Source organism: Heterodontus francisci, chromosome 5 (assembly GCF_036365525.1).
Source record: "Heterodontus francisci isolate sHetFra1 chromosome 5, sHetFra1.hap1, whole genome shotgun sequence".
In the NCBI taxonomy this organism is placed as follows: domain Eukaryota; kingdom Metazoa; phylum Chordata; class Chondrichthyes; order Heterodontiformes; family Heterodontidae; genus Heterodontus; species Heterodontus francisci.
In genome coordinates, this window is record NC_090375.1 from 19,858,995 (window position 1) to 19,883,778 (window position 24,784).

Here is a 24,784-nt window from a genome sequence, read left to right on the forward strand (position 1 = left end):
CTTGTCCCAGCAGAGAGAGAGAGAGAGATAAAAACAAGAAATGCTGGATTCACTCAGCAGGTCTGGCAGCATCTGTGGAAAGAGAAGCAGAGTTAACGTTTCGGGTCAGTGACCCTTCTTCGGAACACCGAGAGAGAGAGATACTAGTCCCAGCAGAGAGATATACTAGTCCCAGCACATCAGAGAGAGGGAGAGAGATACTCGTCCCAGCAGAGAGAGAAACACTAGTCACAGCAGCGGGAGAAAGATACGCGTCCCAGCAGAGAAAGATACTAGTTCCAGCAGAGAGAGAGGGAGAGAGATACTCGTCCCAGCAGAGAGAGAGATACTAGTCACAGCAGAGGGAGAAAGATACTCATCCCAGCAGAGTGAGAGAGAAAGATACTAGTCCCAGCAGAGAGAGAGAGAGACTAGTCCCGGCACATCAGAGAGAGAGAGAGAGAGATACTAGTCCCAGCAGAGAGATACTAGTCCCAACGGAGACATAAAGATCCTAGTCCCAGCTGAGAGTGATACTTGTCCCAGCACATCAGTGACAGAGGGAGAGAGATACCAGTCCTAGCAGTGAGAGAGAGACACTAGTCTTAGCACATCAGAGAGAGGGAGAAAGACTCGTCTGGGCAAAGTGAGAGAGAGAGAGGGAGACTAGTCCCAGCAGAGAGAGAGAGGGAAACTAGTTCCAGCAGAGAGAGAGAGAGATACTAGTCCCAGCAGAGAGAGATACTAGTCCCAGCACATCAGAGAGAGGGAGAGAGAGACTTGTCCCAGAAGAGAGAGATACGCCAGTGCCAGCAGAGAAAGAGAGAGTGACACTTGTCCCAGCACATCAAAGAGAGAGGGACTAGTCCCAGCAGAGAAAGAACAACATTAGCCCCAGCAGAGAGACAAAGACTAGTCCCAACACATCAGACAGAGAGATAGACTACTCCCAGCAGAGCAAGAGAGACTAATCCCAGCTGAGAAAGTGAGACACTGGACCAGCAGAGAGAGAGAGACTAGTCCCAGCACTTCGAATAGAGAGAGAGAGAGAGAGACTCGGCTCAGCCCATCAGAGAGAGAGAGACACTAATCCCAGCAGAGAGAGAGATGCTAGTCCCAGCAGAAAAATAAAGATACTAGTCGCAGCAGAGAGAGTGATATTGGTTCCAGCACATCAGAAAGAGAGAGGGGCACTAGTACCAACAGCATGAGAGTGACACTTGTCTCAGCACATGACAGGGATACTAGTCCCAGCAGAGAGAGAGAGAGTGACACTTGTCCCAGCACATCAGAGAGAGAGAGAGAGATACTAGTCCCAGCAGAGAGAGAGAGAGACACGAGTCTCAGCACATCAGAGAGAGAGAGAGACTAGTCCCAGCAGAGTGAGGGAATGAGATGAGTCCCAGCAGAGAGAGAGAGCCACTAGTCCCAGCACATCAGAGAGACAGATAGTCCTAGCAGACAGATAGAGAGAAACACTAGTCTCAGCACATCACAGAGAGAGAGAGACTAGTCCCAGCAGTGAGGGAACGAGATGAGTCCCAGCAGAGAGAGCCACTAGTCCCAGCACATCAGAGAGACAGAGACTTGTCCCAGCACATTAGATAGTGACAGAGACACTAGTCCCAGCAGAGAAAGAGAAAGCCCAGGAGAGAGAAAGAGACTAGTCCCAGCACATCAGAGATGATAGTCCCAGCAGCGAGATAGAGAAACACTAGTCTCAGCACATCAGAGAGAGAGACTAGTCCCAGCAAAGAGAGAGACATTAGTCCCAGCAGAGAGAGAGACTAGCCACAGCAGAGAGAGAGATGCTAATCCCAGCAGCGGAAGAGTGGCACTAGCCCAGCCGAGAGGGAGAGAGAGAGAGACTGTTCCAGCAGAGAAAGAGAGACACTAGTCCCAGCAGAGAGAGAGATACTGGTCCCAGCACATCAGAAAGAGGGGCACTAGTACCAGCAGCATGAGAGTGACACTTGTCCCAGCACATGAGAGAGAGAGATACTAGTCCCAGCAGAGAGTGAGTGACACTTGTCCCAGCACATCAGAGAGAGAGAGAGATACTAGTCCCAGCAGAGAGAGAGAGAGAGAGAGACATCTCAGCACACCAGAGAGGGAGATAGTCCAAGCAGAGAGATAGAGAGAAACACTAGTCTCAGCACATCAGAGAGAGAGGCTAGTCCCAGCAGAGTGAGAGGGAGACACTCGTCCCAGCACATCAGAGAGAGAGCTAGTCCCAGCAGAGAGAGGGAATGAGATGAGTCCCAGCAGAGAGAGAGAGAGACACTAGTCCCAGCAGATCAAGAAGAGAGATATTTCCAGCAGAATGAGAGATATGAGTCCCAGCAGAGAGAGAGAGAGAGAGACTAATCCCAGCAGAGAGAGAGAAAGACACTAGTCCCAGCAGCGAAAGAGCGGCACGAGCCCCGCTGAGAGGGAGAGAGAGAGAAACTAGACCCAGCACATCAGACAGAAAGAGAGAGAGACTAGTCCCAAGAGAATGAGAGACACTAGCCCAGTAGAGAGAGAGACAAGTTCCAGCTGAGAAAGAGAGACACTAGCCCAGCAGAGAGAGAGAGAGAGAGAAACTAGTCACAGCAGAGAGAGAGAGAGCAAGACGCTAATCCCAGCAGCGAAAGAGTGACACTAGCCCAGCCGAGAGGGAGAGAGAGACTGTTCCAGCAGAGAAAGAGAGACACTAGCCTAGCAGACAGAGTAAAGTCCCAGCTGAGAGAGACACTAGCCCAGCAGAGAGAGAGAAAAAGAGAGACTAATCCCAGCACACAAAGAGAGACCAGTCCCAGCACATCAGAAAGAGAGAGAGAGACTAGTCCCAGCACACAAAGAGAGACTAGTCCCAGCACATCAGACAGTGACAGAAACACTAGCCCAGCACAGAGAGAGAGAGAGAGAGAGAGAGACTAGTCCCAGTACATCAGACAGAGAGACTAGTCCCAGCAGAGAAAGAGAGAGAGCCGAGTCCCAGCACATCAGAAAGAGAGAGAGAGACTAGTCCCAGCACACAAAGAGAGACTAGTCCCAGCACATCAGACAGTGACAGAAACACTAGCCCAGCAGAGCGAGAGAGACAGAGATAGTCTCAGCAGAGAGAGAGACACTAGCCCCAGCACATTAGCGAGAGAGACACTAGTCCCAGCACTTCAGAGAGAGAGACTAGTCCCAGCAGAGACAGAGACACAAACCCAGCAGAGAGAGAGAGAGATGCTAGTCTCAGCGCATCCGACAGAGAGAGAGACTTGTCCCAGCTGAGAAAGAGAGAGAGAGAGAGACTGCAACCCGGACAGAGAGAGAAAAAGAGCGATTACTCCGAGCACAGAGCGAGAGGGACTGACACAGAGAGATTTGGGTGGGGAGGGGGGGGGTGGCGGGAGGTGAGAGAGGGAGAGGGCGGAGTAACAACCTACCCGACTGATTTGATGAGTAGGGACGAGAGCTGATCACATAGAGAGAGAGACAGAAAGAGAAAAGGGAGGAGTGAGAGAGACAGAAGGGGAGGAGAGGAGAGAGAGAGAGAAAGGGACAGGAGGAGACAGGGAGGAGGAGAGAGACAGAGTATGTGTGAGAGAGGGACAGAGGGGGAGAAGGAAAGATAAAGAGAGAAGGGGGAGAGACTGAGAAAGGAGGAGGGGATAGACTGGGAGGAGAGAAGGAGTGTGAGAGGAGGGCATAGAGTGTGTGAGAGATAGTGTGAGAGAGTGAGAGAGATAAAGTGTGGGAGAGGAGGAGAGAGACAGTGAGAGGAGGAGTGGAGAGAGAGAGAGAGAGAGACAGGGAGAGGAGGAGAGTGGAGAGGCCGGCAATGGGGAGGATCTCTGTGGAAAGTTTGGCTGCGGGCTCCCGGCTCTTGCACTTTGGCAGCTGGAGCCGCCTCTGGATCGTGCTGTAAGCTGCTGGAAGTGTAGTGTTTAAACTGAGAGCAGGATCACAGTGTGGAATGTGCCCTCCTCTATCTACCAGATCTCCAATGCAGTCCATTGGAAAGGAGAGCCCGGCTGCTCTTACTTAACATGTAACATGGCGTTAATTCTGACACCGTGGCTGCTTCTCGTTTGTTTGTGCCACGGGCTGGGAGACAGGAACATTTATTGGGATCGCAGCGGCTTCTCGGAGGAGCGGCGGAGCGATGAGCAGCACCAACCTCACCCTCTGCTCTACTTCGACTCCCGGGACGTGAAGAGCCTGCGGCAGAAGTCCCACACCAGTCACACACCCATCACCCGGGCCATCAGGAACGCTGTCAGGACCATGCTGAGTAAAGCTACCCTCTACCTGCCCCCCACTGACTACCTGAGCTTCTCAGCCAAGTGGAATGAGGTCTATGGGAACAACCTAGGGGTGCTGGCTCTCTACTGCCTCCTCTTCCCAGAGGATCGGGCAGCTTTGGACTTCACCTTGGACTACCTGGATAGGATGACCGCTTACCCTCATTGGCAGGTCCGGGTGGCACCCAACGACGAGGTGCCAGTGGCTCACTCCTTGACCGGCTTTGTGACTGCCTTCGACTTCCTCTACCCATTCCTCAATGCACCCAGAAGGAAGGCCTACCTGGAGAAGATCCAGAGCGTCACGAAGGAGCTGTACGAGTTTTCCAAGTACCGGGCTTGGGGCAAACATTTCCTGCACAATCACCAAGCCACCAACATCTTGGCTCTGCTGATGGGTGCCCTGGTGCTGACTCCTCACGAGCCGCAGAGCGCCCTGCTCTGTAAGCAAATAGCCATCGACGTGATGGAAAAGACCATCTTCCTGCTTGACCACATTGTCGATGGCTCTTTGGATGAAGGGGTGGCTTACGGCAGCTACACTTCCAAATCCATCACCCAGTACGTCTTCCTGGCACTGCGGCATTTCCACCTGAACCACACAGGTAGCCCTTGGTTGAAGCAGCACTTCTGGTTTTACTACGCTACCCTGTTGCCCGGGTTCCAGAGGAGCGTGGGCATCGCCGACTCTAACTACAACTGGTTCTATGGACCAGAGAGCCAGCTAGTTTTCCTGGACAGGTTGGTGATAACTCTTCGCGTCCTACCTCAATTGTTTCTTGTTGTAAAATTACGCTGTTTCAAAGTATTGGGACGTAAAAGCTATTGAGCTGGTGGGGGTGAGGGAGAGAGGTTCCAATTAAAAATGTAAAAACTGAGATTGATAATTTTTTTTGTTAGGCAAAGGTATTAAGGGTTATGGAACCAAGATGGGTAGGTGGAGAGAAGGTAGTGATCAGCCATGATCAAACTGAATAATGGAACAGGGTTGAGATCAATGGTCTACTCCAGTTCCAGTTTCTATCTGTTTTGACCTTCACCCTTGTTTATTTCAGATCTATTTATTAATATCACAAGCGCTGTGTTTCCATTTGGCCTGGGTGAACCAATATTACTATTTCTGAAACCCAAAGTTTGCAAAATAAAAACTGAAGAGGTCGCAGTTATTGTATCAATTTGTGAAGAGAGGTATGGGATCTCATGATTAATTGACAACTTTTTATCATGCTTATTAGGCACATGTGATTGTAAAAATATAACAATAATTGGGTGAGTGATTGTGTCCAGATCATCAAACTTGACAGAATTTAAAACAAAACAGATTATGTTTGCAGAGCATTAGGAGGATGCATTGAGGTTGTAAAATGTGTTGAGGTTGTAAAATGTTTTGAGGTTGTAGGATGTGTTGAGGTTGTAAAATGTGTTGAGGTTGTAAAATGTGTCAAGGTTGTAGGATGTGTTGAGGTTGTGGGATGTGTTGAGGTTGTAAAATGTGTCGAGGTTGTAGGATGTGTTGAGGTTGTGGGATGTGTTGAGGTTGTAGGATGTGTTGAGGTTTTAGGATGTGTTGAGGTTGTAGGATGTGTTGAGATTTTAGGATGTGTTGAGGTTGTAGGATGTGTTGAGTGCATGGTAGCAGGACTGGAGTGAGGGAGTGTGCACTCAAGTTCTAAAGTTTAATCCAGCTAGTATCGGCAGGATTATTAGGGCTCAATATATCAGCAAATTCAAGAGATTGGCTAGGTAACTGAATAAAAGATTGATAGAGAGGTATTGTGTGATGTGATATGTGGGCTGAGCACTGACCGGAAGGATTTTAGTGGTCTTTCTGAATTCTGTTTAATCCTGTGCCTTTCTATCTCCTTCTCCATCTCTTTCGAACTCCCACTTAAGCCCCACATTTAACCTAATGTATCCAGTCAGAATGGGGTGTTTTGGGGTCGGACAGCCAATTGGTGCCCCACTCGATTTTTTGGTTCCATTCAAGTCAATAGGGCGATAAATCAGAAACAAAAACAAGAAATGCTGGATTCACTCAGCAGGTCTGGCAGCATCTGTGGAAAGAGAAGCAGAGTTAACGTTTCGGGTCAGTGACCCTTCTTCGGAATAAATCAGGGATAAATCAGGAGGGGTTTAAAATGGGCAAATGAGTCCTATTCTCATTGGTTGCATTGTTAAAATCAGAGCTTCTCTGCTTTTCTTTACCGATCTCACTTTCTCTGCTATGTACTGACTGCTGACACAAAGAGCAAGTTTGTATTGCAGTTTTAGTATTGCTGTGAACTGGTTTTCAAAGTATAATATGAGTAAGACTCAAATCGGTTTCTGAAAGAGAATGCCAGGCATCTGGAGGTGGCAGTTTGATACCACATAAAAAACAACTCCAGTGCAGTGTCAAACTGGATTTATGAAATGCTTAAGGGGGAATATAAGAACTCTTTCCAAACCTACTGAAATGCTAAGTTAAACATTTTTTGCATGTCTTTCAAAACCTTTAAAATGTCACTAGCTCAAGTAGTACCATGCTCATGTATGTTACCTTCGCACTCTTCTGGATTTGATTGTCCACCGAATAAAATGAAAGCTTTGCATTTACATAGCACTGTTCATGATCTCACAGTGTCCCAAAGTGTTTTACAGCCAATGAAATACTTTTGAATCTACTTTTCTTCACAAGAGTGCCATGGGATCTTTTACACCCACCTAAGAGAGCAGACGGAGTCTCAGTTTTAAAGTCTTATCCAAAAGCCAGCACTTCTGACAGTGCAGCACTCCTTCATCATGGTCACTGGACTGCCCACCTAGATTACATGCTCAAAGTCTCTGAAGTGGGATTTGAACTCATGAACTCCTAACTCAGGAGTAAATGTGTTATACACTGAACAACACTGCTGCCTGAAACTAGGCATTATAGTCACCAATCTGTGTTTTGTATTGCCAGCAAAACTGCACCCCCAAATAGCTGTTATAGGGTTTAATAAGCAGTAAACTTATTGAAGGAAAAAAAAGCTTTGAAAGGAGTGGAGAAAACTGCAAGCTGGTTTACAAAGATTGTCTCTGTCCAGCAGTGGAAAATCATCAGAAAGATTTTCTTTTGAACAAAAAAAAGCAGTTCCAAAATAGAACGGAAGGAAGCGGGTGGAAGAAATTGGCAGAAAAATGGGAAGATAGCTAATGCCCAAAGATGCCAAAAGTCCAGATGAAAACCAGGATGCCAGGGCAATTCAGAACAGAGCATGCGGCTGGAGACAAAGGAGAGAGTGGGAGTGGAATGTGGAGGGGAGGTTTTGAAGTGGTGAGGCACAGGCAAGTCAGGATCAGATGTTTGTGAATTTGCTGTGTGAATCCCATGTCCCGTTTTCATTTTTATCTCTAATTCAGACGTTAGATGCCCCTTTTAAAGGGGGTAGGATGGAGGTGGAAAATAGCACATAAAAGACAGTGTCATGCAAGGCTGTGGACTCAAACATAAAACAGTGCACGATTTTGGGATTAGAAGGATTTGGAATATTATAATAAAAGCAAAATACTGCGGATGCTGGAAATCTGAAATAAAAACAAGAAATGCTGGAACCACTCAGCATCTGTGAAAAGAGAAGCAGAGTTAACTTTTCGGATCAGTGACCCTCCTTCGGAACTGACAAATATTAGAAAAGTCACAGGTTATAAGCAAGTGAGGTGGGGGTGGGGCAAGAGATAGCAAAGGAGAAGGTGTAGATTGGACAAGGCCACATAGCTGACCAAAAGGTCATGGAACAAAGGCAAACAATATGTTAATGGTGTGTTGAAAGACAAAGCAGATTAGGTGTTAACGGACTGAATATTGAACAGCAGCAAGTGCAAACCTGAAAAAAAACAGTGGGTACGCAAACTGAACAAACTAAGATGAAATGAAATAAATGCAAAAAAAAGATTGTAAAAAATGTAAAAAAGAAAAAATAACTAAATTTGGTTTATTTGTAGAATAGAATTTGTAGAATTTGTAGAATATTTGTAGTCAGTCTATGCTGTGACCCACAAATATTCTGATAATTATCAGGAAATGATAGTGCATGACACACCTGAGGTCCATATTGCTGCAATTATACAGGGCCTTGGTGAGGCCACACCAGGAATATTGTGTGCAGTTTTGGTCTCCTTATCTGAGGAAGGATGTTCTTGCTATAGAGGGAGTGCAGCAAAGGTTTACCAGACTGATTCCTGGGATGGCAGGACTGACGTATGAGGAGAGATTGAGTCAGTTAGGATTATATTCGCTGGAGTTCAGAAGAGTGAGGGGGGATCTCATAGAAACCTTTAAAATTCTAACAGGACTTGACAGGGTAGATGCAGGAAGGATGTTCCCGATGGTGGGGGAGTCCAGAACCAGGGGTCATAGTCTAAGGATATGGGGTAAACCATTCAGGAATGAGATGAGGAGAAATTTCTTCACCCAGAGAGTGGTGAGCCTGTGGAATTCTCTACCACAGAAAGCAGTTGAGGCCAAAACGCTGTATGTTTTCAAGAAGGAGTTAGATATAGCTCTTGGGTCTAAAGGGATCAAAGGATATGGGTGAAAGCGGGAACAGGTTACTGAGTTCGATGATCAGGCATGGTCACAGTGAATGGCGGAGCAGGCTCGAAGGGCCGAATGGCCTACTCCGTCTCCTATTTTCTATGTTTCTATTTGTTGATCAGAAATAAAAGCAAAATTTGCCCTCAAATTAAATACTAGGATACAGCACAAAATGAGGCCACTCTGCCCATCATGCCTATGCTGGCTCTTTTAAATACCTATCCAAATCTCACTCCCCTGCACTTTCCCAGAGCCCTGCAAAAATAACATTATATGATTCCTAACTCTACTCAAAGATCATAAATACTCAACAACCCCAATTTGTGGTAACGAAGATGGTGAAATGGTCAGAGTTCTCCTCTGAAACTTTGAGGAACATGCACAGTTAAATATGGGAATCCAAAAGTTTCTGTCAGTGATTCTGTTTCCCCAGAGGTCCCACAACTCCAATCAATTAGAAATTACTGAACGGATGAAAATTTCCACTCTTATGCTATTAGTCTCATGGTAAAAACCCTTGAAAAAGTTACGCTTGTTGAATGAGGTGTAACTGGGTTTTTCATAGCATATTAAGTTTATAATTGCTGCGAAACAGCCTCAATAGCCCTGAAAGAGTAATTCTATATTTGCTGAAGATTAAATGTCTCAATTTTGAGGAAAAAAATCCATAATTTTTTTAAAAATTTGTTTCTAAATGATATTTTAGCCACTATCTTAATGCCATGCATATGCCCCTATCATTTATTTCGCCTCTCTGTAAAATGTTAATTTTAAAAGTGATGGGATTCAGTGGTTTTTACTTCCTTGTTTGCTGTCTATGAGAATACTTCACTGTGATTGGCTGCTTACCTTGTTTAATGACATGACTGTTGCTGAAAGCCTGGAGGTCGCCTTGATTTGTGGGGTTGGGGGGAGGGGGCCCTCCTTTTCGGGCACTCTTTGGCCCATGGAAGGGCTCCTCTGGTGGTATTGGCTGCCCGCGCAGTATCAGTGCTGTTTACCCTTAGTAATCCACTTTCCCCCCCAACCTCCCCCCCACCCCTGTGCTGTATGATTCTAATTTAAATAATAATAAATAGTAATTTTTGCTATTTTCCTGTGATGATATTGTGATAAAGTCAACCACATACCATCATCACTGTCTCCAGTAAGACAACATTCATCATCCTAAACATTTTATTTTATTGATCGACAATGCTTTTATTTTAAAGAATCATAAACATTAATTATTTTGGACAGCTCTAAACTCTGGAATTCTCTCTCTAAATCTCTCTGCCTCTCCAGCCCAGTCAGGCAGGCCCTGGCCCTCCCAATCACTTATGTAGTTGTGGGGATGCCTGGCTGTCCATGTGTGCTCTTCCTCCCGGTGCAGTCCCAGCAGTAACCACCACCTCCAGTGGCGCTGCTGAGGCTGCTGAGCTGCCAACCTTCTGATTGGGAGCAGGCCACTGTCCTTAATAGGGTGGCAGGCCCAGCGGCAGCCACTGAATTGCTGCTGCCCATAAAATGCGGCCTCAGGTCCCACTGCCTGCCGAAGCGGGGTTGCTTCGCAGCTCCTCCTACCACCCCCTCTTCCCCCCCCCCCCCCCCCCCACAACTTCCAGCCCTGTTGGCAGGACCTGCCGCTCATTCCAAACAGAATGGAAAGGCCTTGGAGAGGGTGCAGAGGAGATTTACCAGAGCGATAACACAAAAGCAAAATACTGCAGATGCTGGAAATCTGAAATAAAAACAGAAAATGCTGGACTTACTCAACAATTCAGGCAGCATCTGTGGAGAGAGAAACAGAAGTAACATTTCAGGTCAATGATCTTTAATCAGAATTGGGAAAAGTTGTAAATGTATTAAGTTTTAAGCAAGTGAAAAGTGGGAGGGTGTGAAAAGGAATAAAAGGGAAGGTCTGTGATAGGGTGGAAGGCAGGAGAGATTAAATGACAAAAGAGTTGGTGGTGCAGAGTCAAAGGGAGTGGTAACGGGACAAGTAAAGAAACAAAAGCTGTGTCTAGAGGAGGTGTGAATGGCAGAATGATGAATAGCTGCTGTCCGAAAGCAAAAAAAAAAGAGAAAAACAAAAGTAAAAGCAAATTCTGCAAAGAAAAATGAAATGAAAATGGAAGTAGAGGTTACGGTCTGAAATTGTTGAGCTCAGTGTTGAGTCCGGAAGGCTGTAAAGTGTCTATTTTTATTTACCAGGATGATACCAGGGGTGAGTTTCACGGAGAGATTAGAGAAGCTGGGGTTGTTTTCCTTAGACCAGAGAAGGGCAAAGCGTGATTTGATAGCGATAACTTTCAAAAAGGAATTGGATATGTACTTGAAAAGAACAAATTTGCAGGGTTATGGGGAAAGAGCAGGGGAGTCTGATTAACAGGATAGCTCTTTCAAAGAGCCCGCATGGACACGATGGGCTGAATCACCACCTTCTGTGCTGTATGATTCTAATTTAAATTTTGGGGTTGTGGTAATTTTTACTATTTTCCTGTGATGATCTTGTGATCATAAAGTCAACCACATATCGTAAACACTGTCGCTAGTAGGACAACATTCATCATCCTAAACATTTTATTTTATTGATCGACAATGCTTTTATTTTAAAGAATCATAAACATTAATTATTTCTGGCAGCTCTAAGCTCTGGAATTCTCTCTCTAAACCTTTCTGCCTCTCCACCTCTGTCTCCTCCTTTAAGATGCTCCTTAAATCCGACCTCTTTACCAAAGCTTTTGGTTGCCTGACCTAATGTCGCCTTGCGCCTTGTGGCTCAGTGTCAAATTTTGTCTGACAACACTCTTGTGACATACCTTGAGATGCTTTACTAAACTAAACCTGCTATGTAACTGCATTGGGTGAGATGGTGGCGTAGTGATGATGTCACTGATGTAGTAATCTTGAGGCCCAGGCTAATGCCTTGATGGCATAGTTCCCTGAAAGTGGCAACACAGGTATACAGGGTGGTGAAGAAGGCGTATGGCAAGCTTGCCTTCATTGGCCGAGGCATTGAGTACAAGAGTTGGGACGTCATGTTACAGTTGTACATAACGTTGGTTAGGCTGCATTTGGAGTACTGTGTGCAGTTCTGGTCGCCGCACTACAGGAAAGATGTGATTAAGTTAGTGAGGGTGCAGAAAAGATTCACAAGGATGTTGCCTGGTTTGGAGGGCTTGAGTTATGAAGAGAGATTGGATAGGCTGGGTCTGTTTTCCCTGAAGCAAAAGAGGCTGAGAGGGGACATGATAGAGGTATATAAAATTATGAGAGGCATAGATAGGGTAGATAGCCAGAGTCTGTTTCCCATGGTAGGGGTGACGAAAACTAGAGGGCATAGATTTAAGGTGAGAGGGAGGAGGTTTAAAGGGGATCAAAGGGGTAAATTTTTCACACACAGAATAGTGGGTATCTGGAATGAGCTGCCTGAGGAGGTGGTGGAGGCAGGAACAGTGGCGACATTTAAGAGGCATCTGGACAGGTACTTGAATGAGAAAGGCATAGAGGGATATGGAATTAATGCAGGCAGGTGGGATTAGTATAGATAGGCATTATGGTCGGCATGGACGCGGTGGGCCGAAGGGCCTGTTTCTGTGCTGTACGACTCTATGACTCTATGACATGGGTTCAAATCCCACCATGGCAGCTGGTGGAATTTAAATGTAATTAATAAAAATCTGGAATTGAAAGCTAGTCTCAGTAATAGTGCCACAAAACTATGATCGCTTGTTGTAAAAACCTATCTGGTCTGGCTCTTATGTGATTGACTCTTAACTGCTCTCTGAAATGGCATATCATGTTGTCAAGGGCAATTAAGGACGGGCAACAAATGCTGGCCTAGCCAGTGATGCCCACATCCCATGAATTAATGTTAAAAAAAAGAGCTTAAGCCTTAAAGATACAAATGTAAGCAATAAAATATCAGTTCACGAGAGTGCCAATGCCTGAATTATTCGCATTTCAGTCGAAGGTATGTACCTGGTGCAGATTATCAGTTGACTCACAGTGAAGATGATGGAGATACTTTCCCTGACTTTATTTCATCATCTTAAAAGTCCTACCGCCTGGATGTTAATTAGATATAAACCTATGTGATTGTGCTCAAACTGGTATAGAAAGCCTAATGCAAATGATCTGTCATTTTTCACTGCAGGGAACATTCATTTGACATGCAGGTAATTGTTGAATTGGGACAGAGGAGGACATTATTGCTAGGAATAAGTCGCATTCTGTTCAAAATATTCCGGCCTTGTTATGTCAGTGACGAGAGACTACGTAGGACAGGTTATTCAGAAAGGAATTCCCCGGTGAAGTTGGTTTGATTTCAACGCATGATTTCAGACGAAAGGATTCTCTCCAGTGCTGCTCGGCAGGATGAGATTAGGGCGTCTGAACACAGTTTCTACCGAGTGTACATCTGCAACACTAAACCATCTGTAGTTCAGGCAGAAACTAGTCGGCATGTCCAAAATCAAATATTGTAAGCATATCCAAAGTTGAGTATATTATCTAAATGAAAGAACGCCTGCATTTATATGTGCCTTTTATGACCTCAGGACATCCCAAGGTGCTTCACACCAATGAAGGACTTCTTGAAGCGTGGACACTGTTGTAATGTGGGAAATAAGGCAGCCAATTTGGGCACAGCAAGCTCCCACAAACAACAATAAGATAATGACTAGATCATCTGTTTTAATGATGTTAGTTGAAGGATAAATATTGGCCAGGGCTACCCTGATCTTCTTTGAGTTGTGCCATGGGATCCTTTGCGTTCAACTGAAAGAGTAAACAGGGCCTCAGGTTATTATCTCATTCAAATGACAATGCAGCACTCTGGCAGTGCAGCACTCCCTTAGTAATGCACTGGAGTGTCAGCCCAGATTTTTATGCTCAAGTCTCTTGAAATTGGGGTCAAACCCACAGCCCTCTGACTCAACAGATGAGAATGTTACCAACCGAACCAGGGCTGACACAATTTTTGTTTTGTTTTTCCTATTTTATAGGTCAAACCAGCAATCAATTGAGCCAAAAGACAGCAAAACTGCTGTTGCAATACAGTTTGAGATAGCTAAGCAGTGCAAAATGTCTGAAGATCATTTTCAATGGTAAATTCAGTTCTCTAGGCCCCAAGTACTGGAATTCTCTGTCTGCCAGAATTGTTCCAGGGATGGAGGTTTTAGTTACAAGGTTAGGTTGGAAAAGCTGGGTTTGTTCTCCTAAGAACAAAGGAGATTGAGGGGAGATTTAATAGAAATGTACAAGATTATTACAGACTTTGATAAGTTTTACCAAGGGAAAACTGTTCCCATTAACAAATGGTACAAGGAACAGCATTTAAAAAGAAACAAATTAAAGGAGAGGAATAAAACACACACTAATATCCCTTCTGGCCTGATTCATGGCTTGATTCAATCATGGCTTGGCCATGTGAGCCGCATGGAAGATGGCAGGATCCCCAAAGACACATTGTACAGCGAGCTCGCCACTGGTATCAGACCCACCGGCCGTCCATGTCTCCGCTATAAAGACGTCTGCAAACGCGACATGAAATCGTGTGACATTGATCACAAGTCGTGGGAGTCAGTTGCCAGCATTCGCCAGAGCTGGCGGGCAGCCATAAAGACAGGGCTAAATTGTGGAGAGTCGAAGAGACTTAGTAGTTGGCAGGAAAAAAGACAGAGGCGCAAGGGGAGAGCCAACTGTGCAACAGCCCCGACAAACAAATTTCTCTGCAGCACCTGTGGAAGAGCCTGTCACTCCAGAATTGGCCTTTATAGCCACTCTAGGCGCTGCTTCACAAACCACTGACCACCTCCAGGCGCGTATCCATTGTCTCTCGAGATAAGGAGGCCCAAAAGAAAGAAAGAACAAGGAACAGCATTTAAAAAGAAACAAATTAAAGGAGAGGAATAAAACACACACTAATATCCCTTCTGCTGCTTAATCGTCTCATGTTCCACCCTTAAGCACGTTACTGCTCATTCTAATTCTTTGTCTTTGTATATTTTTTCCCTCCCCCTTCCAGTGCACCTTATTCTGCTGCCCGTGTCCTAACTCACGTTAAGTCTCGTTCACCCATCAACCTGTACTCTCTGACCTACTTGCGTATCCCCAATTTTAATCGTTGAAACTATTGGTGGCTGTATCATCAGCTGCCTTGGCCTTAAGCTCTGGAATTCCCTCCCTAAACCTCTCCGCCTCTCCTCTTTTAAGGCGCTCATAAAAATCTACCTCTTTGACCAAGCTTTTGGTCACCTGTCCTAATGTCTCCTTACGGGGCTCGTCTCACATTTTGTTTGATAATGCTCCTGTGAAGCACCTTGGGATGCTTTATTATGGTAAAGACACTAAATAAGTGCAAGTTGTTTTTAAGTGCTGTTGATCAGTAACATATTCCTGTCCTGATGAAAGGCCCACACCTGAAATGTTAAATTGCCCATTCCCTCCTGCCTGACTTGCTAAGTGTTTCTAGCATTTAGATCAGGGGACCTTTTTAATTATTCATGGGATGTGGGTGTCACTGGCAAGGCCAACATTTATTGACCATCCCTCATTGCCCTTGAGAAGGTGGTGGTGAATCATCTTCTTGAATACAACTGAGTGGTTTGCTCAGCCGTTTCAGAGAGGGCAGTTAAAAGTTGGCTATATTGCTGTGGATCCACGATCACATACAGACCAGACTAAGTATGGACAGCAGTAGGGTTCCTTCCCTAAAACACATTAGTGACCCAGATGGGTGTTTATAGCAACTAGTACTTTCCTGATCACCATTACTAATACTAGATTTATTTAATGAACTTAATCTAACTTTTGCCAGCTACAATAGTGGGGTTTGAGCTCATGTTTGCTGGATCATTAATCCAGGCCTCAGGATTATTAGTCCAGTAACATAACCACTAAGGTACAATACCTTTTGAATCAAGGCAGGTTGAATTGAGCAAAGTTGTTAAGAGGATTGGTACACACTTTTACAGAAATGTAAAACAGGAGCATATTTGACAGATTCCTATGAAAACATGAGAAAAGGATAGATTTTGGTTTGTGTTTTTCATTAATTCATCAAACACATCCAAGAGTTTTGCTTTCAGTGCTGATCAAGGCTTAGTATGTGTCTCAAAGGCGGTTGGTTATAAAGCTGAAAAAGATTTATTTATGGAGTTTAGAACTTATTGGTAAAGTTGCATTTGAAATATTGGGCTGGATTTTGTGCTGGAGGTGGGGCTCCTGGCACCAGGCCGAAAAGGCGAGGGTAACTCCGCCTTTGCCTTTTCATGCCCCTCCGGAGCAATCCTCCAGTCTTTTTGAGTCAAAATTTTAGGAGGCTGCATTCCTGTCCCCTTAAAGATTTTAAAGGGACTGGGATCCTGTCTCAGTCTCAGGGGTTGTTGTTCAGTCCAGGGGGAAGGGGGACCCGGGGGATAACGTTGTTCCCATTGGGGGTTCTCCATGGGCCGCAGATTGCCCAGGAAGGAGGGACTCCCCCTCCCAAGCCCGCAGGCAGGGCACCTCGTTTTACAAGGTGTCCTCCCTGTGTGGTGGAGGCCCTTCCAGCTGCTGGTAATATCCCAGTGGCAGTGCAAAGAGGCCCTTAATAGGCCAATTAAGGGCCTCAAGTGATCTCTGGACAGGTAGGCGGTCATTGGCCTATTTCGCCACCAGCAATGTCGCTGGGCGATGGGGAGGTGACAGGTCCTCTGCCCCACTGTCCCCCCACCACCCATCGTGATTCTCCATGCCCCCCGCCTCCAACCCCACCTCAGGGGGAGGCCCTTAAAATCCTTGCCATTGAATGCAATTTTGCTTGATGAGCATTTAAGCAAACATTGGATTCCCTGCAGTTTGAGGAGAGCTGCCTATCTGGATAGTTTTTGAAAAGGAGTAATATTCTACAGATTGGCTATTGACAGGTATGCATTGAGGGTGGAATTCTCATTTCATGCATTAACCTTTGTCAGACTAATTAAAATCAGTATTCTGTTGTGTCGTGACATCCACCAACAACTTGTATTTATATAGCACCTTTAACATAATAAAACACCCGAAGGCACTTCACAGGAGCATCATATAGCAAATATTTGACGCTGAGCCACATGAGGAGATAGTAGGGCAGAATACCAAAAGGGAGTTCCTTAAAGGAGGAAAGACAGATAGAGAGGTTAGGGCAGGGGATTCTGGAGCTTAAGGCCCAGGCAGCTAAAGGCACAGCAGCCAATGTTGGAGCGATTAAAATCAGGGATGTTCTAGAGGCCAGAATTAGAGGAGCACAGAGATCTCGGAGGGCTGTAGAGATGGAGAGATTACAGAGGTCAGGAGGCGTGAGGACTTGGAGGAACTTGAAAACAAGGTTGAGAATTTTAAAATTGTGAAATCCTATACAAATCATGTGTGACTTATTTTTCGGGTGACCAGTTACAATTTTGTCCCAAATAGAACAGTACATTTGAGTTTCTGTTATAGACATGTAAAATATTGTTGTTTAGTTTAGACTTTACTAATCCTATTAAACAATGCCGCTTTCAAATTCTCAGTCTATGCTGAGATAGTTGTTCTCAGCCGGGATAATAGTTGGACCACTACAAATGCTTTTTTTTTTGTGTCTCTGGTCTTGCTAATGACCAGAATCTTGATCTTGTACTCTGGGCCACTATCTAGACAGCCTTGTCTGAAAATGTGGATGTCTGTTGATAGAGGAGGAGGAAGAGGAGACAAAAATGGGATGGGGGGGGAGGGGCTGGTTGGCAGAGTTATGAAAATTGGAAGTACTTTGTTTCCGGCTGTCCGTGTTTTTCCTCCTCTCCCTCTCCCTGCCCACCTTGTGCTGCCTGATCACAGTTAGCATTCAAAAGAAAAATGAAGACTTTCATTTACATAGCACCTCTCACAACTTCAGGATGTTGCAAAATGCTTTACAGCCAATGAAGTACTTTTGAAGCCCAGCCACTGTGTAAACACGTCAGCCACTTTGTATACAGTAGGTTCCTACAAACAGCAGTGAGATAATGACTGGATAATCTGATTTATTCTGCAATATGAAATAGTAAATTGTCATGGGCCACTTCACCCGTGGCCTTCTTATTTTCAAGAACGATGGACTAGTACAAGTTTAAGACCTGCATCGCTATTATCTGGGATGCAGCACTATTGGTCACTCGAAGCCGCTTGTGTTTGAGAGTGATGGAGTAACCCAGGCTTGGAACAATCTGAACTGAATATTGCATCTTTCACACGTGCCCTTCTCTGTTCCTCACTGATGGCACTTGTGCCTCTGAGATTGTACATTGTGTGCCCAAATCCCACTTCAGAGTTTTGAGCATATAATCTATAAACTGATACTCCACTGCAATACTGAGAAAGAAGCTGCCTTTAGTTTGTACCGTTCACAATGTCAAGACTTTGCAAAGTGCTTCACAGCTAAGTAATTACTTTCTGGAGATTAAAATATTTGGTTGTTGGTTGAGAGATAAATGTTGGCGAGAATACTAGGGAGAATGCTCCTACACTTCTTCAAATGGAATGTTTAAGGTCTAGGTGATAAGGCCGAGAAGACCTAATTTCTTTCATCTGTTCTCTCAGGTGGGCATAAAAGATCCTATGATGCTATATTGAAGAAGAGCAGGGGAGTTCTCCCCAGTGTCCTGCCCAGTATTTATCCTTCAACCAACACAGGGCGGCACAGTGGCGCAGTGGTTAGCACTGCAGCCTCACAGCTCCAGGGACCCGGGTTCGATTCTGGGTACTGCCTGTGTGGAGTTTGCAAGTTCTCCCTGTGTCTGTGTGGGTTTTCTCCGGGTGCTCCGGTTTCCTCCCACAAGCCAAAAGACTTGCAGGTTGGTAGGTAAATTGGCCGTTATAAATTGTCACTAGTATAGGTAGGTGGTAGGGAAATATAGGGACAGGTGGGAATATGGGATTGGTGTAGGATTGGTATAAATGGGTGGTTGATGGTCGGCACAGACTCGGTGGGTCGAAGGGCCTGTTTCAGTGCTGTATCTCTAATCTAAAACATCAATAAAACAGATTATCTGGTCACTATCACATTGCTGTTTGTGGGAGCTTTCTGTGTGTCAATTAGCTGCTGTGTTTCCTGCATTAGAACCGTGACTACAATTTGAAAATATTATTGGCTGTAAAGCACTTTGCAACATCCTGAGGTCAGGAAAGGAGCAATATAAAAGCAAGTCTTCCTTCTACATCAGAAATATGCCTCCTTTTCATGCTGTTCCTACTTAGTAGTGGGGTTTATTGAAGGAGCTGGCAATCTGGATAAACTCTCAGTGACCTTGATGCATCTGAGGGCAGCAAACAGAAGTTTTGAAGTAGAGAATTAAGGCCATCTTGGCAGCTATGCAGATTGCCTGGAGGCCATCTTTGGTTACTGCTAAACCATAGAACAAAGAACAGTACAGCACAGGAACAGGCCATTCGGCCCTCCAAACCTGCGCCGATCTTGACGCCTGTCTAAACTAAAACCTTCTGCACTTCCGGGGACTGTATCCCTCTATTCCCATCCTATTCATGTATTTGTCAAGATGCCTCTTAAACGTTGCTATCGTACCTGCTTCCACCACCTTCCCCGGCAGCAAGTTCCAGGCACTCACCATCCTCTGTGTAAAGAACTTGCCTCACGCATCCGTATGCCGTATGCCTTCTTGACTACCTTATCCACCTGTGTTGCCACTTTCAGTGACCTGTGGACCTGTACGCCCAGATCTCTCTGCCTGTCAGTACTCCTAAGGGTTCTGCCATTTACTGTATACTTCCCACCTGTATTAGATCTTCCAAATTGCATTACCTCACATTTGTCCGGATTAAACTCCATCTGCCATTTCTCCGCCTAAGCCTCCAACCGATCTATGTCCTGCTGTATCCTCTGACAATCCTAATCACTATCCGAAACTCCACCAACCTTTGTGTCGTCCACAAACTTACTGATCAGACCAGCTACATTTTCCTCCAAATCATTTATATATACTACAAACAGCAAAGGTCCCAGCACTGATCCCTGCGGAACACCACTAGTCACATCCCTCCATTCAGAAAAGCACCCTGCCACTGCTACCCTCTGTCTTCTATGACCAAGCCAGTTCTGTATCCATCTTGCCAGCTCACCTCTTATCCCGTGTGACTTTACCTTTTGTATCAGTCTGCCATGCAGGACCTTGTCAGAGGCTTCACTGAAGTCCATATAGATAACATCCACTGCCCTTCCTTCATCAATCATCTTTGTCACTTCCTCAAAAAACTCAATCAAGTTAATGAGACACGACCTCCCCTTCACAAAACCATGCTGCCTCTCGCTAATAAGTTCCCAAATGGGAGTAAATCCTGTCATTAAGAATCCTCTCTCATAATTTCCCTGCCACTGACGTAAGGCTCACCGGCCTATAATTTCCTGGATTATCCTTGTTACCCTTCTTAAACAAAGGAATAACATTGGCTATTCTCCAGTCCTCTGGGACCTCACTTGTAGCCAATGAGGATGCAAAGATTTCTGTCAAGGCCCCAGCAATTTCTTCCCTTGCCTCCCTCAGTATTCTGGCGTAGATCCCATCAGGCCCTGGGGACTTATCTACCTTAATGCTTTGCAAGATGCCCAACACCTCCTCCTTTTTGATAACGACATGACCCAGACTATCTACACTCCCTTCCCTAGACTCATCATCCACCAAGTCCTTCTCTTTGGTGAATACTGATGCAAAGTACTCATTTAGTACCTAGCCCATTTCCTCTGGCTCCACACATAGATTCCCTCCTCTGTCCTTTAGTGGGCCAATCCTTTCCCTGGTTACCCTCTTGCTCTTTATATACGTATAAAAAGCCTTGGGATTCTCCTTAATCCTGTTTGCCAGTGACTTTTCATGACCCCTTTTACCCCTCCTGACTCCTTGCTTAAGTTCCTTCCTACTGTCTTTATATTCCTCAAGGGCTTCGTCTGTTCCCAGCCTTCCAGCCCTTACGAATGCTTCCTTTTTCTTTTTGACGAGGCTCACAATATCCCTCGTTATCCAAGGCTCCCAAAAATTGCCAAACTTATCCTTCTTCCTCACAAAAACATGCTGGTCCTGGATTCTAATCGACTGACGTTTGAAAGACTCCCACATGTCAGATGTTGATCTACCCTCAAACAGCCGCCCCCAATCTCAATTCTTCAGTTCCTGCCTAATATTGTTATAATTAGCCTCCCCCCAATTTAGCACCTTCACCCGAGGACTACTCCTATCCTTAACCACAAGTACCTTAAAACTTACGGAATTATGGAAATGCTCCCCTACTGAGACTTTGACCACTTGGCTGGGCTCATTCCCCAATACCAGGTCCAGTACGGCCTCTTCCCTAGTTGGACTATTTACATATTGTTTCAAGAAGCTCTCCTGGATGCTCCTTACAAATTCTGCCCCATCCAAGCCCCTAGCACTAAGTGAGTCCCAGTCAATATAGGGGAAGTTAAAATCACCCACCACTGCAACCCTGTTACCTTTACATCTTTCCAAAATCTGTCTACAGATCTGCTCCTCTACCTCCCGCTGGCTGTTGGGAGGCCTGTAGTAAACCCCCAACATCGTGACTGCACCCTTCCTATTCCTGAGCTCCACCCATATTGCCTCGCTGCATGACCCCTCTGAGGTGTCCTCCCGCAGTACAGCTGTGATATTCTCCTTCACCATTAATGCATAATTTCCTAATGCTTGACAGAACAGATACTGAGAGGCTGTTTCCCTGGCTGGGCTGTCTAGAACTAGGTGGCATAGTCTCTGGAGAAGGGGATGGGGGTGGCGGGGGGCGGTGAGGGTCAGCCATTTAGGACTGGGAGGAGAAGAAATTTCTTCACCCAGAGGGTTGTGAATCTGTGGAATTCTCTACCATAGAGAGCAGTGGATGCCTAATATTGGCAAAACTGAGATGGATAGGGTTTTAGGCACTAAGGCAGTAAAGGGATGAGAGGATAGAGCAGGAAAGTGGAGTTGAGGTAGAAGATCAGCCATGAATCCCTGGTTCTGTTAGAGAAGTCAGTAACCAGGGGGCATCGATTTAATTGGTAGAAGGTTCAGAGGGGAGTCGAGGAGGAATTTATTTTCACCGAGAAGGTCGGGGTGGTATGTGTCTGGAACTCACTACCTGAAAGGATGATAGAGGCAGAAACATTTTAAAAATACCTGGATATGCATTTGAAGTTCTGTAACCTAGAGGGCTACGGACTAAGAATTAGAAAGTGAGATTCGGCTGGATTGCTCCTTTTTCAGCCAGCACAGATATGATGGGACGAATGGCCTCCTTTTGTGCCCTAAATTTTCTATTGTTACGACTGGGTGAGGAAGGGGTCTCAGGTTCCCCTCTGGCCCCTTTCCTGGTTTGGCCATAGCAGGGTTTATCTTCTAAAACACAATGAGTTTTAGCTTACCACTTCAGTGAGACTTTGCTCACTGCTCTCTAATTGTAATTGCAAATGAACCAATCAGACAGGTTTTCTGAGGTTTAAACAAGAAAGATGTAAGTTTATTAGCCTTATCACTCTAACTCAGTTAAAATTACTAAAATATGCGACACAACCACGTTCGCATGCACACGAGATAAACACACACACAAATAGATACAGAGGGGGAGAAAGAATTGGGATTGGGTGGGAGGTTGAAGTAGAGTTGGCAATAAATAGAATTCAGTTACTGTCTTTTGTATTTGATGTAAAGTCCTTGGTTGAAGTTGAGGTCTTGGAGTTCTTGCTGGCACAATTTACGACTTTCTTCTCCGGTACCAGAAGGCTGAAGAGGTGCTCTGTCTTGAGGCTTAAGCTGCCACCATGGGTCCCTGGAACTTTGCTGGAGAGAGAGACAGTGAGAGACACCTTCCTTCTGCCAGTCCAGTGGCGGTCTTCATCCTTTCTCTTCAAATTGCAGTCTAAATCCTTTCTGTGTGGCACAATTCAAAAAAGCCCCCAGTCTGGCCAGCAGGTAAGTCATATGACCATCTCTTTGTTTGAAAGAACAGCTTCCTTGGGGGGGAGGGGGCGAGAGGTGGTTACTGGACCTCAAAGCTTGCTAGACACACTAGGTGGGGGGGGGGGGGGGGGGTGGGTGGGGGGTGATGGGAGTTCTGGCTCTTACACGGACCAAATATGGATCATCACTATTGCCCAGACCAATCTTGTTGATTGAATCAGTGAGCACTCCCATTGTCTCTCTAGTGAACTGTCCCTCAGAATGCAAATGTGCAACCATGTTTTCAGCTGTTCAGCTCTGTGGTCTTTTTAAACAAGTTATGTGTAATGTCCAGTAAAAAAAAGGTTCAAGTAGTGTCCCATATGACAAAATTAATATGTTTCCATTTGCCAGGCGTGATTTCCATCACACTATGTTTCTATGTTGCTATCATCATATTGAATGTCGAAGCAGGCTCGCGGGGCTATATTGCCTACTCCTGTTCCTATTTCTTACATTCTTCCTCAGTTAATCCCAAGTGTCTGAATGGTACATATGATAGATCGTGCAGCAGTGTGTCCTGTGCCACCTTCGATCTCTGTCAGTCATTTCCTCCTCCCTGTGATTGCAGCCAAGTCAAGTTCTTACAGGATCGATTACTGTAATTGTGACAAAACAAGATTGTTTGGAAACTCCAAAAAGTTGCAGGTTTACTGCACAAGCCCCAACACCAAAGGCCAAGATGCCTGCAGTGCACATATTAGAGTGGTGGCAGGAACACATCAGACCTGAGGGACAGAAGCTATGTTGCTTGGCTTGTGCCCCTGGTGAGCCTCAGCACCAATAGCTTCATTGCACTCGTGCTCAGAAGCCTCCTTTATGGCCCACTGTGTGAAATGGAGTGTAGGCTGATCAGAAATCGTGCACCACACACCATTCCTGATCACGCACACCCATTGACCTGAATTTACAGCTGCCTTGGGGCTCTATGCTGTCACCAGCTTCTGGATTATGGTCCTTGTAAGTATAATTGAATGGTCGTAATGCACTTCATGCAACCGTGTCCATGTCAATTAAGATTAAAGGATTGATAGAACAGACCTTCAAACTTGTCCTTTTCTGTTATTGATTAATACTTAATTTAACTAAACTGCATTCCCGTTCATTAAGGACAATTAGCATTGAACCCAAGAAAGCACTCAACAAATGAGCATCCATGTTGTGTGTGAAACCTCCTGAATTTAATTGATAATGGTTAAAACTGTGCTATGTCCTTTGATCTTAGTCCAATGTAACTAACAACCGGTCATTGAAATGCCACTTCTACCACGGAGAAAACTATGGTGACTACTACAGTGGCGATAATTCATTCCCATCCTTCTTTAAAGTTTCTTTGCATGTTAGATGTTCAGCGAAAATATATCAATTGAATGTGCCTCTTCTTTTTGTGAGCAGTTATCCAACAGGCTTTCAATCAGTCTATTTTATACTGCATTTATGTTCGAAGCCGACTGGAATCCATACTTGTGTTGACTGATTTGATTATCATTGTACTGAAGTAAAATGCAATAAACCCTTTCTCCAAAATATGGAATTAATTGTGGCAAGTGGTCTAAAATCATATTTATGGTAGCGGTTAGAGTGCATTGCCATACTCATGTAACCAATCAAACTATTGAGGCTTTGCACAAGAGAAGTTGAAGAATATGGGGCTGGATTTTGAGCCCCCACCAGGGCTGGGAATAGAGGTGCGGGTGCTAAAAATGGGATTCCGGACCTGCATGTCAGTTTCCCAGCTCCAACCTGCCCCGGACCATTTTCCTGGAGGAGGGGAGGGGAGATGGGTGGGTGGTATGTGGCAGTGCTACCCACCTACACACGGTGGGTAGCCGATTAAACTAATGGCCACTTAAGGCTGAATGAAGGAGGTTGACTGGTATTTTCCAGTTGGCCTCCAGGTTCCCGGAGGCGGAGGGAACTAGTTTAGCTGCCTGGAGGAGGCCTCCCGGTGGCAGACCGGGGTGGGTCAATGCTCCAGGCAGGCTTGGAGGCCCTCCCTGCCTGCCTGGGTG

General features: G+C 45.4%; 1 protein-coding gene across 1 annotated transcript in view; it reads left to right on the forward strand.

Moving 5' to 3' along the window:
- Positions 1 to 3,477: 3,477 nt before the first annotated feature.
- Positions 3,478 to 24,784, forward strand: part of LOC137369762 (dermatan-sulfate epimerase-like protein) — a 44,897-nt gene continuing 23,590 nt past the window's right edge. Inside the window, exon 1 of the mRNA XM_068031178.1 lies at positions 3,478 to 5,000. Coding sequence (XP_067887279.1) covers positions 4,012 to 5,000 — 989 coding nt within the window. The 5' untranslated portion in view covers positions 3,478 to 4,011. The remainder of the gene's footprint in view (positions 5,001 to 24,784) is intronic.